Genomic DNA, 16,103 nt, shown 5'->3' with positions numbered 1-16,103 from the left:
CAGGAATCGAACTGGGGACCTCTTGGTGCTTGAGTCAACGCTCAACCATTGGGCCATACTGGCCAGCCCCATGTTCTTGATAGTTTTATATAAATGTTGTCCTTAGAACTGTAAAGGTATTTCTCTAGTAATTTTTAGGATCTTATGCTACTGAAAGCAGTGATAACAGTACAATTTGCATTCCTTTGTAGGTTATGTGTTACTTTAGTAAATTTTTTCTAAGTTGTGTCTTTAAACATTTTTTAAGACGTAGCTTGAAAACATTATCCTTAGTGCTTGTCTGTAATTTTTATATTTCTTCAATGCATGGGGAAAAAGTCATGATTCTCCAATGGCCCTTTCTCATCACCTTCTGCCTCTGGGACCCATCAGGTGTATCATGCAGCTTCCAGAGCCACATTGCATGGCCAATTGTCCTTTGGAGGTTTCCCCAGCTTTGTCTTATTTACTTAAAAAAATTTTATATATATATATATATATATATATATATATATATATATATATATATATATATATATATAATTTCAGAGAGGAAGGGAAAGGGAGATAGAAACACCACAGTAAGAGAGAATCATTGATCTGCTGCCTCCTGCACATCCCCTACTGGGGATCAAGCCTACAACCTGGGCTTGTGCCCTGACTGGGAATTGAATCATGACCTCCTGGTCCATAGGTTGTTGCTCAACCACCAAGCCACACTAGTTAGGCAGTCTTGTTCACTTTTGAACCTCTTTTTATGTCAGTTTTTCATTTCTAAGATTTCTTATTGGTTAGCAACCTCCTGGTTAAGTGAAGCAGTTAAGATCCATCTCTGGAGCTGGAACGCTGGCTTTGCCACATTCAAGCTTGGTCATCTTGGACTAGTCTCCTAATTTGTGCCTTGGATTCTCCTCGGTAAAAGGGTAATAGTTCCTATAACATAGGGTGGGATGATTATATGTGTAGATACACTGAGTGGCCAGATTATTATGACCACCCCCATCAGTTCTTCGTTGGGCCACCTTTTGCCTTCAATGCTACAACCATTCTTCTTGGCATTGACTCCACGAGATGTTGAAAGGTGATGTGAGGAATCTGACACCGTGCCTGATGAATAGCACTGTCCAGTTCTGTGAGATTTGATGGTTGTGGAACCAGCTGCCTGATGGTTTTTTGTTGTTGTTGTTTTGTTTTAATATATTTTATTGATTTTTTACAGAGAGGAAGAGAGAGGGATAGAGAGTTAGAAACATCGATGAGAGACATCTGATCCTCTGCCTCCCGCACACCCCCTATGAGGGATATGCCTGCAACCAAGGTACATGCCCTTGACCAAAATCGAACCTGGGACCCTTCAGTCCACAAGCCGACGCTCTATCCACTGATCCAAACCGGTTTCGGCTGCCTGATGGTTTTTAACTTCGTCCCACAAATGCTCAATTGGATTGAGATCTGGTGATTGTGGGGACCACCTAAGCAAGGTAAAGTCTCCCTCATGTTCTTGAAACCACTCCTGCACAATAAGAGCACATTGTCTTGTTGGAAGAAGACATCTCCATTGGGATAGATACGCCATCAATGTGATAGGATGAACTTGATCAGCAAGGATACTTAGGTATGTTGTGCTATCCAGACATTGTTCCATACGAATTAAAGGGCCCAAATCATGCCAGGAAAACATGCACCAAACCATAACACTGCCCCCACCAGCTTGAAGGGTTGTACTCATGCATATGGGATACATGCTTTCATGCTGTTTCTGCAAAATTCTCACTCTGCCATCTGCATGATGCAACTGGAAACGTGATTCATCGGACCACATGACTTTTTCCCAATGCTCGACTGTCCAATCCTTGTGTTCCTGTGTGAATTGGAGATGTTTTATCTTGGTAACTGCAGACAGCAAAGGTGTTCAAACAGGCTTTCAGCTTCCATATCCCATACAATGCAGTGTGCGGCTAATGTGCCTACAAATGTCAGGTGGCCCTAATAATCTGGCCACTCAGTGTACATGTTAATACTTGTAAAGAGCCCAAAGTAGTGCTTTTCACATGGCCAGAATTAACATGTCACTTAGTATCATTATGGGTTTTGCTTAAGAATAGGTATTTTTGCCCTAGCTGGTTTGGCTCAATGGATAGAGCATTAGCCTGCAGACCGAAGGGTCCTGGGTTCGATTCCAGTCAAGGGCACATGCCCAGGTTGCAGGCTCAATCCTCAGTAGGGGGCTTGCAGGAGGCGGCCAATCAATGATTCTCTCCCACCGTTGGTTGATGTTACTCTCATCTCTCTCTCACCTCTCTGAAATTAATAAAAATGTATTTTATGCCGAAACCGGTTTGGCTCAGTGGTAGAGTGTCGGTCTGTGGACTGAAAGGTCCCAGGTTCGATTCCGGTCAAGGGCATGTACATTGGTTGCGGGCACATCCCCAGTAGGGGGTGTGCAAGAGGCAGCTGGTCGATGTTTCTCTCTCATCGACATTTCTAGCTCTCTATCCCTCTCCCTTCCTCTCTGTAAATAAATCAATAAAAATATATTTTAAAAAATGTATTTTACTAGTAAATAAGTAGGTATTTTCAATATTGTTAACATATTCCAATTTCCACATTGCTCTTCTGTGGTGTTGGTTATACTCAGGTCTGCAACAAGGGCACTATGAGAGACTTGTGTGTGGTGGGAAGTGGTGGCCTCTGATGCATGGCCATCACCTAGAAACATTTCCCGTCCCAGCCCTGGGTGGACAAGCAGTGCCTCCCATCCTCAGCTTCAGGCAGGCAGTGGTCATGCAGCCATGTTTAGAACTTTTTCCTATGTGTTTGGGACAGAAAAGGGAGCTTTCAGTATGTGAAATCCAAATTTCACAAATTACTCAGAATTTGTTGTGCCCCTCCCCGTTTCTAAATTGTTCCTAAAGTTCACCTTTAGTAGCTCTTTCACCCTGTCTGTCACCCCCCCCCCCCCAATCTTTGCATGCATGTAAACCTTGTCTGTGTGCCTCTCTGGAAGTATAGGTTTACTAGGTACAAAAAGTGTAGTTGTCAAGCAGTAGCTGTCTATTCCTGGAAGGCCTGGGCAGCACTAAGCCTCCAGGATTGCCGTCTCTTGGTTGGCTTCTGCTTCCTGTAAGGAAAGCCCAGCTGCCCACTCTCCCCACGGACCTTCTATTGGCCGACCACCTGAGCTGTAACACATAAAGACTCAGAGTTCCCGTCACTACTGAGTGACCTCAGAAGGCAGAGAAGCTCAGAATGCCAGCTATGTCCATTATTGCAAAATAAATTTATTTAAAGATAAAACTGTTTTATAAAAGATCAGAAGCAATTTGAGATCCCAGATTCAGCTTCTTGTAGAAAGATTTAACTTCAAGTAGCACAATTTCGTGTCTGCTTTTAATCCTGAACACTCTTGAATCATGAAACAGCCAACTGTTTACACAACACACTCAGCATCTTACTCCTGCACCAGGGGGCCCACGGCTTCAGGCTTGGGGGCCAAGGTGCTGCAGCCCTCAGGCTCAGGTCCTCGATTGGGCCACTGTGGCCACAGCCTCCGACAACATGGCAAGCCCCGGCATCCCGGCCCCTTCTTTCCCTAGCACCTTCCAAAATCATGATACAAACCAAGATTGGCCCACCACTGAGGCAGGGGTATCTGCCCAGTTCCGAGCAGGAAACCTGCCTAACTGTGCTGATACAAAGTGGGCTGTCCTTGTGAACCTGGTGGGCCGGCCAACCTAAGGCCTGAGTAAGTGGCCTCAACAGGGCCTTTCCTGGCTATCTGTCAGCCAGGAGGAAGAGCAGGGACACCGGAGGCTCATGGTCGTGGCCGCTTCTGCCCACATAGCGGGAGCTATGTGAGGGTCCTGGCAACAGCTTGCAGGGAGGGGAAGTCGTCATCCCGGGCAGTGTGCAGAGCCTGGTGGCTGCGGAAGTCACCATTTGCGAGTACCTGCTGGCAGGTGGGGCACACACAGCAGTCCAGGTCTGCCTGCTGGGTGCTGGTTTGCCATGCATTCTTCTTATTCTTCTTGGCCTTGGTGCCAGGCAGTCTCTCCTGGCCTCGAAAGTCCGTGTGTGCAGACAGCAGCTCCTGCTGCTTGGCTGTGTCGGGCAGGAGCACCAGCAACTCATTGAAGATCTTCTTGAAGTTCTCCCCAAGCAGGTCCCGGCAGCTCTTATAATACTGGGCTGCGGAGATCACGCCCTGCCACCGAGAGCCAGACCCAGTCACCCCTGGCCCAGGCCCCAGGTGGCAGGCTGTACTCCCACCCCCCGCTGCCTCCCTCCACCAGCCTGACCTTTCTAAATTCTCCTGAGTGACTTTTGAACTCGCTAAAGCGGGCTTCATCACTCTGCAGAAAGTCCTTGATGGACTGGATGAGCTGAAGGTTCCTCTCCCGGAAGTTCTCGGGGACAAGGTAGGCCTGGGGTGCTGGTGTCAGCCTGGGTCTGGGGGTCAGGAGATGGGAGGCTTCAGTCTTTGGGGTTACTCAAAGTGAGGGCACTCTCCCCTGGCCCCTAAGGGCAGGAGGCCAGGCAGCCTGCCACACTTACGCTTTTGTGGTGGTGGTAGTGGTGGTGGTGGTGGTGGTAGTAGTGCTGGGCATGCAGGCTGGGTGAGGGCTGGGCAGGCCAGAGAAGCCAGGGGGTGGCTTGCTGACTTGGGGCACCAGACCTGGTGGAGGTGGGGGTGGAGTGCTCTTCAGGAGCACCACAGTGCTGAAGCCTGTGGGGGTGCACACCAAGACCCAGGTAATGAGTGACCCTCACTGGCCGGGAACTGCCAGGCCTTGTTCCTCACATCCCACAGGCTTCCCAGCTCACCCAGGCCAGGATCCCATCCACAGACCACACTTCCCCTGAAGAGCAGGCTCAGAGCCTGATGATACCCAGAGTCAGCACACATACTGCGCTGCCTTGCAGCAAATGCTGGCCTAAGTTAGCTCATTTGCCCATCTTGAGAGGATGCTAGGATTGCTCAATTTTACACAGAAAAAAGGGACACAGACTGGTTAAGTGGTGGTCCAAGATCATGCTCATCACAGATGGAGCACCTGCATCCAGTTACCCTGTTTCCGAGACAGCCGAAAACCTCTGCCCCGTGTCTGGCTGTACAATATAACCTCGGACTGGGGGGACCTCCGACTGCGGGGGGGCGTGGGCAGGGAGCTCCAGTCTAATTCTACTAACCCAATCCCCTCCCAGATGTTCAGAAGCAGGGCTGAGCCAGGTGCACCTACCGGGGGGAGGGGGCTTCCTAGGCAGGCAGGGACCACCAAGCGCCGGAAAGTCTTCCTGGGGCGTGGGGGAGGGGAGGGGCGCCAGGGGCCGGGGGAGCCCCGGGGGTTCCTTGGTGACACTCCAAGCGGGGGCTGGCCCCTCTGTGTGTCCATTGACGATGACAGCGACCGGCCCCTCAGCTCTGCCCATGGGGACCGAGGGGGCTTGCTCAGCCCCAGGGGGCCCATCTTTTTCAGAGGGCAGTGACGGGGGTGATGTGGCACCCAGCTTCTCAGAGCCCACCTTCTTCTTCTTGCCAACTTTGGTGAAGGTCTGGGTGGAGGCCCGTGCTAGCAGGGAGGACACGGCAACTGTGGTGGGCACGCTTCGCAGCTCCTGGGTGGTGAGGCCAGTGCGGCTATCCTCCTCTTCCTCCTCCTCTGGGGGGGGCGGCCCACCCTTTTTGTTGCCCTTACCCCCCTTCCCAGCCTTTCTGGGGGGCTGACTGCCCCCACCAGCAGCCTGGGCCCCTGAGGCGGTTTGCACCACCTTCTTGCTGCCACTGCTATTCCAGGCAGAGATGAGGCTGGTGGGGGCTGTGCTGGGTTTGGAGGTGGAGGACACCAGGGCAGGGAAGTCGTCCTCCTGGAAGGTGCTCCTGCCCCTGGTAGGAACAGGGTACACCAGTGGCAGCCCCACCGGGCCCAGGGCCGTTGCCGTGGAGCAGGAGGAAGAAGAGGTGCAGAGACTGGGGAAATCTTCATCCTTGAGCTTCGAAGTGGAGGGCGGAAGGGTGCTGAGCCCAGGAAGGGGAGAGAGGTCAGCGGCCTGCCAGGCCCTGGACTGCCCCGTACCCACCCTCCATGAGATCCACACTACTGCCCCAGTTCATGTGCATGTGTACCTCAGATGTGTGGCCCCTGCTGCTGAGCTGTTGGCTGCGAAGGCCTCTTGGCTTACGGGACCATTTGTCGAGGCTTCCTTGGGGCCTACAAAACACCAAAGGCCCCTATGTCAGGGCTGACCAATATTGAGGGGGCAAGAGCAGGCCCTCTGGGGTGACCAAGGAGCTTCCCAGGTGGCTCCCAGGCACAGGCAGAGCTGCCTGCAGGCAGGGCCAGCTCACCTGGGCTCGCACCCTGAGTCCGTAGCAGGCGCCGGGGCCCTCGGGGCTCTTCGGCTCCCCACATCCCTGCCTCCTCCTCCTTGAGCCTGCTGCCCTCCTCCCGGTCCTTGCTCCTGTGTATCTCCTGCTGCTGCTGCGTGGCCACCGAGGCCCGGATGGCAGCTGCCACTTCTCGGTCCTCTTCTTCCCTGAGACGGGGAGGCCTTCAGGCTGGGCAAGGCCTTGGACTACAGGGATGTGCAGGGCAAGGGGCTCGGGAGGGACCTTGTCCTTAGGAAACCTGGTCACCAGGAGGTGCCAGGATGTAGGCCTAAGGCCAGCAGTCAGTGCAGGTCCACCCTCCCTGGCCACAAGAGGGAGCTGTGGAGCAGCAGTTTTTCCATCAGCCTTAGGCTGTGGCTACAGGCAGAACCTGGGCTCAGTACTCTGAGATAGATAGCATTTGGGGTCCCCAGAGGCCTGGATCCTGTAGGGCATCCAGGGCAGCCCCCCACCTGAGCATGTGCCTGCGGCACTAGTGTTTCACAGCACAGCTGCAGTGAACCTCCAAGTGACACAGGCACCTCTCACCCACCCAACCCGCAGGTCCTGGTGTCTGGCTAAAGAAAATGAGCAGATCCTATTACCATGTCCAGGACACCAGGTGCCAGAAGGCCAGAGTCCTCTGACTCTTGTGCCTGTTCCTAGCCCAGCTGTGGGCCTCTGCCATCGCAGCAGTAGTGCCAGAAGAATGTCGGCAGCATGCAAATCCTCCCACCTCTTGTACCTCCAGCTTCCTCGGCGGCTCTGCTGGGCTCCACGGCCACTGGCCCGGCCTGCTCGGCCCTGGCGGTTGTACCTGTCCACCTCCTCGTAGTCCTCGCCGCTGACGGCTCCTGTGGCCAGCACACAGCTTGTCACGGGCTGATGCTAGTGCTCTGGGCTGCACAGCAGAGGCTTCCCTGCCCCACAGCATGTGAGCTGAAGGGACAAGCTCAGACACCTCAGGGTTCCCACATCAGCCCCAGGCTTCTATGGCCTGGGCACCATGTCAGAGCAAGAAGTGGGCTTGCAGAAGGGTCCGGGCCTGCCAGCTGCACAGCCTCAGGACGGGACCCACACACAGCAGGTGCTCAACAATCTTTCAACCTGGGGAGAGTCCCAGGGACCCCAGGATAGCAGACCCAAAATGCTGGGGAAATGGCCAGGAAAAGAGCTCCCTGCAGTCATAGCGTGCTCAGAGAAGCAGGCTCAACAGGAACCCCTTGTCCCCACTGACACATGAAAGGCTGAATCTGGCCTGGGTCTGGGGCCTCCAGAGAAGGAAAATGTAAACCCTGCCTTGGGAACACCAGGCTGGAGCCCTTGGGAGCCCTGCTCACCTTCGTTGCGGCGAGAATGCCGCGGTGTGTAGCTGAACTGCAGGTCTATCTGGCGGTTCTGGCGGGCCTCAGCGCGGCTCCGGCTGTGGCAGGCTGTCTTGTGGGCCTTGAGGTCGATCTCGGTGCGGAACGCATGGGTGAACTGCTCAGTACTGCAGCGGCCCTCCTCACACAGGAAGTGCTTCTCCCGGAAGTGCTCACGCAGATAAGCATAGTCGCTGACAGAGTGTCAGCAGGAGCCCTGTCAGCCCACCACCCAACCAGTGGCCTCTGCCCAGCTTGCTCCGGGTGTCCTAGGGACCGCCCGCGCTGTCCCGCTCCCACCTGTAGTAGTCTTGGGCTCCATCCGCGTCACAGAAGTGGCAGAAGTAGTGGTCTCGACGCAGGTGCTTCAGCAGCTCGTCGTTGTCTAGGTAGCGCTCATCGCAGAACTTGCAGAGCGGGTGCCCACGGTGCGACGTGTCGTCGGGGTCTCCCTGCATGCGGTGCCGCGCCAGGTCCTTGCGCGAGTACCACTTGCGCTCATATGTAAAGATCTGCAAGGAACGGGCTGGGTACAGGGTGCAGGCTCCCAGCCCCTCCCCTAGGCCCACTATTAGAGGGGCCAGCTCTACCCGTTAACTGGTGGGCCTACATAGTCCCTGGGAGCCCCTCCCTGCCTGGGCTGTGTGCAGCCTGAGCTCACAGGAAGCACTCTGTGAGGCAAGAGAACTGGGAGGATGCTGGGGACTCCAGGGTCTGACCTGTCCAGAGTCAGAGACAGCAACCAGCCTCTCACAGCTGTTTGGCAAACCCTGCCATACCACCCCCTCCAGAGCCTGGCCACCATCCACCTCTGCCTGGGCGCTCCCTGTGTCCGAGCGCCCAGAAGGGGACTGTGAGGGTAGGCGCACCTTGAGGTGTTTGAGGCACAGCTTGCAGCAGAAGAGTTCATGCTGCCGCCTCATGTGCTGCTCCAGGTCCCCGAAGAGGCTGAAAGGTGGCAGCTCAGGGCACCCTGGGCACTCATGCTGCAGCAGCTGCCTAGGAGACACCAAGAGCCACCGCCCCCAACGAACAATTAGCGTTGCCATCTGGAGCAAGCACTGGCACCTCCGTACAGCCCCTTGCTCCATGCCTCTGCAGATGCCCTGGAGCAGGAGCCAGAACAGGCGCTCCCACCGGTGCCCTCCATGGCTCTGACTCTGAGTTAAATGGTGCTTGGCATGGAGCCAGAAACTGCTCCCTGCCAGGGCCCAAGTCAAGCAAGGCCTCAAGATGTGATTAGATCTATGATCCAGAATAACCCCTGTGTCAGGGGCACAAGATAAGCCCATACAGGGGCTGGGGTCAGAAGCCCAGGTTCTAGCCAAGCTAGGGGCTGCCCCTCACCTGCAGGACTAAGACTACGCCGTGACGATAACCCTTTGTGGGTTTTCCCGTCAGGGGCCAAGAGCCTGACTGGCAGGAGCTCTTGTGCACCTTGAAAGACTCCAGAAAGCAGGCGCTGGGTGCTATGCCAGGAGCACTTTCCCTGATTGCACCTCCCGCCCCCATTGCTATCCACCTAAGGAGGGGTGTTGTGTCTCCAGTTACAAGAGAGGAAACTGAGGACAGGAACCCAGCCACCTGGCCCTTGACATCCATGCTGCACCAAGTGCCCCCACCCCGCTGAGGGTTTTGGGGAACACAGGAGGTGACAGACATGTGCCCATGCCTGCCATAAAGTGCCCCACAGATGCAGGCTGGCCACAGACCCTAGAAGCCCGAATTGATGCTTCCTTTCTCACCTGTACAAGGCATACACTTTCCCATCAGCAAAATAGATGTCATACTTCTTCTCGTGCTGTAGCTGGTGGATGGGGATAGTGGCAAAGGCAGGAAGCTTCTTCCCAAAGACCACCTGGAATTGAGAGTGAGAGAGCCCAGTGAGCAAGGCAGAGGACAGCCACTGGGGGGTGCCATCAGGCTGAGAAGAAAGAAAGGGCACTCAAGGCTCCCCTGGGAAGCCAGAGGCAGGCCCCTCTCCTCACCTGCAGTTCATGAACTTGGGGTTGCTGGGACAGAAACGAAATGCCCAGCCTCACCACCAGGAGGCAACTGGCTCCCCACTCATCCGTGACCAAGCCTACACCTGGACAGACAGAGGCTGCCCACAGGCAGGGACCCCCAGGGTAGTGACAGGATTGAATCATGCAGGGGTTGAGCACAGGACAGTTTTCATGGGGAGAGACAGAGTCCAAAAGCAGGTAAGGAAATAACGACGCTGCCAGGCCAGGATGGGTCAGGTGCCTGTGTGTCAGGCCTGGCCACCCTGTGTCCACTCAATGCTTTTACGATGCCACAGGAGAGGAGGGGCTCCTCCATGGGACGCAGCCATGGCCCAGGCTATTCTTGCCCAGCTTCCTACTTGTTACCTGGGCTGTCTGGAGGAGCCAAAGGGACAAGCTGGAATGCTCGGGGCTTGTACAGCAGAGGCTTCCCTGCCCCACGGCATGTGAGCTAAAGGGACAAGCTCAGACGAACCTGCCAGCTCAGCAGCTCCTCAGGGGTCCCCCAATGCTCACTCCTGGATAAAATCTGCGGGCCTGCTCTGCCCTTCACAGACCCCTGTCCCAGTGTCAGGCCTCCTTTATCCTCCAGCCCCCCTTTCTCTCTGGCCCCTACTTCCCTCCCTTGGGCCAGCCTGTCTCCTCCCCATGCCCCTTCCTGCTCCACCACTGTCCTCCCAGCCCGGAGCTGATTGCTGGCTTCAGTTCCGAGTCCTCACCAACACACTGGGGATGGAGCGATCTTCACACTAAGAAAGGTCATGGCAAGGTCACCCCTCTATGTTTAGGCTCAGCCAGGATGTCTGGGACCAGAATGGCCATGAACCTGGGAAAGTACAGGACTGGCTAGGGAGAGCGGGTGCTCACTCTGTCCTCCAGCAGCAGGGTAGTTAAAACTGGTTCCTTGGGTAAGGCGCCCAGGAGCTCAGCCTCCACCTCCTAGGACACGCTGGAGAATAGGGGTGTGAGGAGGCGGCTGACACCCAAGTCTTCCCCCTACTCTGCCCCTACAAGAGCTCAAGGAGGTGTTATGGCCCAGCCACACCCATTCTGGGGGGGGGGGGGTTCTGAGCAGGGCCCCACAGACTTTCTTCCCCTGGCCCTCATGTGTGGCAAGGCCAGGCACTGCCCTCTGCCACTGGCTGAGCTGGAGTGGAGCCTCATCTCAGTTCCATGTCCTCAGGGGGGAGTTGTGGCTCCACCACTACCCTCCACCTCTCCCCAGCTTATCCTCAGGCCTGGACCTCAAGCTGGAGTCTTCTCATGGGATTTGCTCTCCTATGGCAAGCCCATGCCCAGCCCTGCCTTCTGAGTCCTCCTAAGGGTACCTTGCCAGCCCAGACGCAGTGTCTGAAGGCCCAGGGCTGAGAGCCAGGCAGGATGCTGCTGGAGGAGCTATCCGCCAAACGAGGTGCCGTAGCTAGGCTGAGGCAACACAGGCTGCCGAGTTAGGAGCCCTAGCATCTGCCTGCAAGGTGGCCAGGCAAGCAACCTGCAAGAGAATCCTTGAGGCTGCCAAGGAATACCCAAGCATAACAGAGCTAGCAGAGGAAAGACGTCGTTCCCCAGAAAAACCAGTGTTGGGACGCCCCATCACACCACCTCCCTGCTCCAGCATCCTCATTTCAGCGGCCAGCTCCCATCTACTGTGGGTGGTGCCTCCTTGGGCTGCAGGCACCTTTGCCATGGTCAGAGGCGAGGTGCAGGTCTCAAGACCAACCAACAGGCTCCTGAGTAGTCTGGTGGGACAGCCCAGGCTGGGAACATTTGAGCCAGGCCAGAAGGGAGATACTAGCTAGGTTGGCTCAGGAAGAGACTGGAACCACAGGAAAAGGCTTGGGAAAGGAAAGTGACTGTGGGCATGGCTAGGGTTTTATGAGGACGAAGGTGGCAGGTTTGGAGCGGGGAAATGCTAATTACCCCTCCCAGACAAACTGTAAGACTGGACTCTTCCCCACCCCCAAGGCCTGCACCAGGGACCGAGCCCAGCAATGCGCAGACGAGAGGATGGCAGTGTGCCTGGTATGGCTAACATCCCTGGTCCCCAGCAGAGGATGAGGCAAGTGGTGAGACTGAATGGCTGGACAAGGACAAGGGCAGGGTGGCCTGGCCAGGGTTGGGCAGGAATTCACCAGGGTCCAACAAATGTGGCCCAAGACCTATCCACTCTGGTGTTCACCTGATGGAAGGAGATCATGGGTCCAAGGACAAAGGCCAGACCAGACTGGACACCTGAGGATGGGCCATCTTGGGCAGCCCCTGGCTAGGCGAAGTGATTGACCAAGGAGGAAATTGCACTCCTGGCTAGGCCCAGGATGGCCAGGCTGGTCCCTGAGAGGAAGGGGGAGATGGGGGTGACAGAACTCACACTGGAGCGCTCCACAGGGGTAAGACTGGGCCTTGCTGCTTCCCACTCCCAGTCTGCAGTAAGCACTTAGTAAGAGTGAGGCACGAGAGGGAGGTGCTGCCAGCAGTGACCACTAGCAGGAGTAAGCCAGATGGAGAGGGGTGGGCAGTGACGATGGCCTTGAGCAAGGGAGACAATATAGTATGGGCTCCTGGCAATTGTCCCACCTAGAGTTCAGGCACCAGAGGAGCCCAGATGATGACAGACAATCTTAAACGAGGCCCAGGATCAAGGTGGTGCAGACGAGGCACCAAAAACAGAGAAGTATGACCTGAGTCGGCAGAACCTGCCTTTGGCCACCCCCTTCCTGCCTGTGAAATGGGGGTGGGGCTGTATTAGGTGGTCTATCCTAGCTCAGACCCATCCCACTTTGAGAGTAGTCCCATCAAGTCCCTTTGACATCACGGGGATCAGGGCAAGGCGGAGAGCAATGCAAGAATCATCTTTTGGAAGAAGTTACCTTGAGAAAGATGCCATCAGGGGGATTTGACATCAGTTACAACCTGTATGCACTCGGCCTTCACCCTGGGCACCTGCCAGCAATCTAGACTGATCTGGCTCCTCGCCTGCCCAGCAGCTGCAGGACTATGCTGCACTGACCTTCCCACGCCTGCCCCCACCGCCGGCACAGGGAAGCACTCTGTGGAGGGGCAGGAATTCACCAGCACATAGAGCTGGCCTGTTTCACATAGCATCTTGGCACACTTTCCTCCCAGGTGTTTTTCAAAGACTTAGTCCCATAGGGAGGGCAGAGGTGAGGCAGGTCCTGGGCTGGAGGGGGCCCTGGGATTCCCAAATTGGTATGGGACACAGGAACTGAGAGAACACTGTAGAGCTCAACACGGGAACAGAAAGGGTTAGGGCAAAGTTGCAAATTCAAGAGTGGGAGTGCCTTGGCCAGTGTGGCCAGTTGGTTGAGCATCATTTGGTGCACCGAGGGGTCACCATTAAATCCCGGGTCAGGGTGCGTACAGGAGTCAACCGATCCATGTTTCTCTTTCTCTCCCTCCCCTTTACTCTCTCTCTAAAAATCAACTTTTAGCCGAAACCAGTTTGGCTCAGCTGTAGAGCATCGGTCTGTGGACTGAAAGGTCCCAGGTTCGATTCCGGTCAAGGGCATGTACATTGGTTGCGGGCACGTCCCCGGTGGGGGATGTGCAAGAGGCGGCTGGTCGATGTTTCTCTCTCATCGATGTTTCTAGCTCTCTATCTCTCTCCCTTCCTCTCTGTAAGAAAATCAATAAAATATTTTAAAAAATCAACTTTTAAAGTATTTTAAGAAAAGAGAGGGAGTGAAGCAGGATCGAGAGGAGCATCATCTCCCCAAACTTCCTGGGACACCCTCCTGCTGCTGGGCAATTTGGAGCAGGCCTGAGAAGGCTAGGGTCGGCCAGGGTCATCTGATGCCAAACCACACAGCTGGATCCTACTGACAGCTCATGTCACCACGCCCTTGCCACAAAGAGCTTGGGGAGGGCATGGGTCCCACAGGAGTGAGAGACCAGATGTTGGGTACAGTAGAATAGGTATCAGCTCACTTCTGATGAGACCAGCAGTGCTCATGACCACGGTCTCCTCAGCACCATCTTGGCTGGGTGGAAGCTACAGGTGTGCTGGGACACCTAGCCATTCAAGAGTTACATCATCTACTCAAGACTGGCTGGCAGGGCAGGCTCTGGCAAAGCTGGGAGGCGCCCTCTGAGTAAGCCCATAGTTCCCCGACTGCCCACACCCCACATCCCTCCCAGACCCAGTCCATCTCTGCCCACCCATCACAGACTGACAGCATCCCCAAGTGGCTTTTTCTGATAGGGCACAAAGTAGGTGCCCACAGAGTACTCATGAGTCACAGAACCCACTTGGCTCCTTTGACATCAATGACTACTTTAAAAAATAGAAAATAAAAAAGAAGAATCCTATCCCCCGTTTCAGTCTCACTTCCAGGAAGGGAAAGTCAGAGTCCCTGGCAGATGTCACCAGCCCAAGCTTTCCATGAACAAACCAGGCAAATTTCACAACGCTGGAAGCAAACAGATCTCAAAGGGCAGCGAACCATGGGAGCCACAGCTTGGTGCTCCCAGCCAGCAGCTGGCATAGCGGGGAAGGAGGGAGAGCTCCCTGACGCCCTCTGACCCTTCCAGGGCTTCCCAATCAGGACAGACTCAGAAACCCCCCCTTCACTAGAGAGCTGAATGAGCCCCCAGTGGGAACTGGCAAGAAGGAAAACTTCATAGAATTCTCCATCCACCCAAGCACTCTGAGGAGACTTCAATAGTTCTGTCTTCCCCTCTGGTGGGCACCAATAGATGAAAAATAAGTCTCAGTACGGTGGGGTGGGGTGGGCCAGGAACATAGCCGGGCTGGAAAAGCCACGTTTGACCCTGTGTTTCCAAAACAGATTGCCTCTGGAGGTGCCCACTTGCCCTGTCTCCTCCACCAGCATGGAGACTCCTGAGAAATAAACTTCAAAAGACAAGCCGGTGGAGTTCTTACTCTGACCATACTCATTTCTATGGCCCGACAAGAATTCCCGGGGGATAGAGGGTTACGGGACCACTCCCTCTTCAACCCATCTGTGCCAGCATCGGCGCCCGGCCCCAGACGACCCACAGTAGGCCGCACGGTCAGGACACTGCCCCGGGGTGGCCCGTCAGGCCTCCCTTTTGGAAACAGGCGCCATCAGGCCGGCGGGTGGACACCAGGAAGGAAAGTCTCCTTCCGGATGCCGTATGCCCGCCGCCCTGTGCCGCCCCGCCCGGCCGCGCCCCGTGACCGCCCCGGCGCCCCGAACTCGCGGTCCGGCGGCCGCGACGCACCTGGCGCAGCTCCTCGCGGCACACGGCACAGTATCGCTGTTCGCACAGCACCCGCATCTTGGTGGAGCAGCGGTAGCACACCGGGTGGTCGCAGCGGCCCAGCGCCGTGGCCTCCAGATCCCCGCAGCACAGCACGCAGCTCCCGCCGCCCCGTTCGGGCGCCCCCGTCGCCGTCTCCAGGGCCGCGCGCCGACTGTCGGCGTCTGCCCCCGCCGCCATGGTAAGGGCTCCGGCCCCCTCCCGGCCGGCGCGGCGCCGCCAGTCTCCTGGCGGGCCCGCCCCTTCCGGATCTACGTCACCACCCCGCCCAACAACGGCCCAGTCCGGCGGAAGTGCAGGAGCGACTTCCGCCCCAGGGAAGCACCGGTTGGAGTAGCACTTCCGACGTCGGCTGCTCTGGCCCCAGCGAGCCTTTCGGAGGTCCCCGCACGTCTCTCCCCGGACCCCTTTTTTCCGCCGCCCTCTCCAGGGGCTCCACCAGGGGCTCCATTCAACAAGGTTGCCAGTGTCAAAGTTTGTGATAGAGACCTCAACCTAGACAGAATTAAGCGGCGTGCAGAGGGCGCTCTCGCACCCTATATCAGGGGCGGCCTACGGGAGTTTCTCTAGTTACAACGGAGCTCTATGGTCGTGTCAGCCCCGCCCCTTAACTTCCGGTGCCCTTTTCTAAAGCACTTTCTCCATCCTCTTTTGGCCGAATAATGCACGTGGCTCACCAAGTCTGTAAGTTCTTGAGTTGCAAGCCATCTTTTTTCCTGAATAAACCCTTTTTGGCGATGAAATCCCTGGTTGACTTTTTTTGGGGGGGCTCTCGGAATCCAGAGAAGAGACCCCATTGCCTCGGCCTGAGGGGCAAGCAGGTGCTGGCGCCCATAGAGCTGTCTTGAGTTCATTCTCCTTTCCATTCAGGAGCCGGGAAGGGTAAGTCTTCTCTCGGAACTGTGCTTCTGCTTCTTGTTCTGGAGCTTTTCGAGCTTTACTCTGGAGCTGTTTTGAGTGTTTTGTTTTGCTTAAAGGTCTCGTTTGTTCGTGAGCTCAGTTTGGTACTCTAGCCAAACTCCCTAAGGGGAATCAGACTGCTGATAAGGGGCTGTTTGTTATTCAGCCTTGGATTGTTTCTTCCTGAAACAGGCTGTCTCCACTAAAGAATTTGCTTTTTAAAAA

General features: G+C 55.6%; 1 protein-coding gene across 4 annotated transcripts; it reads right to left on the bottom strand.

Annotated features, from left to right (window-relative positions):
* Positions 1-3,242: 3,242 nt before the first annotated feature.
* Positions 3,243-15,685, bottom strand: ZNF598 (zinc finger protein 598, E3 ubiquitin ligase). Of its 4 annotated transcripts, none has more exons than XM_045571442.1 (12): positions 14,940-15,684; positions 9,456-9,568; positions 8,580-8,709; positions 8,011-8,222; positions 7,687-7,904; positions 7,083-7,200; positions 6,338-6,513; positions 6,104-6,188; positions 5,220-5,995; positions 4,534-4,705; positions 4,278-4,428; positions 3,243-4,183 (listed from the first exon to the last, which is right to left on the bottom strand). In XM_045571442.1, exons 1-12 carry the CDS (start codon positions 15,156-15,158, stop codon positions 3,830-3,832), a joined length of 2,724 nt encoding a protein of 907 aa, XP_045427398.1. In that variant the 5' UTR covers positions 15,159-15,684; the 3' UTR covers positions 3,243-3,829. The 4 variants fall into 4 exon arrangements, with proteins under 4 accessions (XP_045427398.1, XP_036265032.1, XP_036265031.1 ...); XM_036409139.2 differs by having other exon boundaries at positions 6,326-6,513; positions 7,092-7,200; positions 14,940-15,682; XM_036409138.2 differs by having other exon boundaries at positions 6,326-6,513; positions 14,940-15,678.
* Positions 15,686-16,103: the final 418 nt, after the last annotated feature.

This window comes from Pipistrellus kuhlii, unplaced genomic scaffold, assembly GCF_014108245.1.
Source record: "Pipistrellus kuhlii isolate mPipKuh1 unplaced genomic scaffold, mPipKuh1.p scaffold_m20_p_4, whole genome shotgun sequence".
NCBI lineage: Eukaryota > Metazoa > Chordata > Mammalia > Chiroptera > Vespertilionidae > Pipistrellus > Pipistrellus kuhlii.
This window is presented reverse-complemented; position numbering and strand designations above follow the sequence as displayed.

What these genes read in the sequence shown, in the direction of transcription:
- ZNF598 (XM_036409138.2), bottom strand. Translation starts at nt 15,158, where the DNA reads ATGGCGGCGGGGGCAGACGCCGACAGTCGGCGCGCGGCCCTGGAGACG. An exon ending in GACTCAGGGTGCGAGCCCAG is followed by an intron (nt 6,189 to 6,325) that starts GTGAGCTGGCCC and finishes GGTGTTTTGTAG; the next exon opens with GCCCCAAGGAAGCCTCGACA. An exon ending in TAGGAAGCCCCCTCCCCCCG is followed by an intron (nt 4,706 to 5,219) that starts GTAGGTGCACCT and finishes GCACCCCCACAG; the next exon opens with GCTTCAGCACTGTGGTGCTC.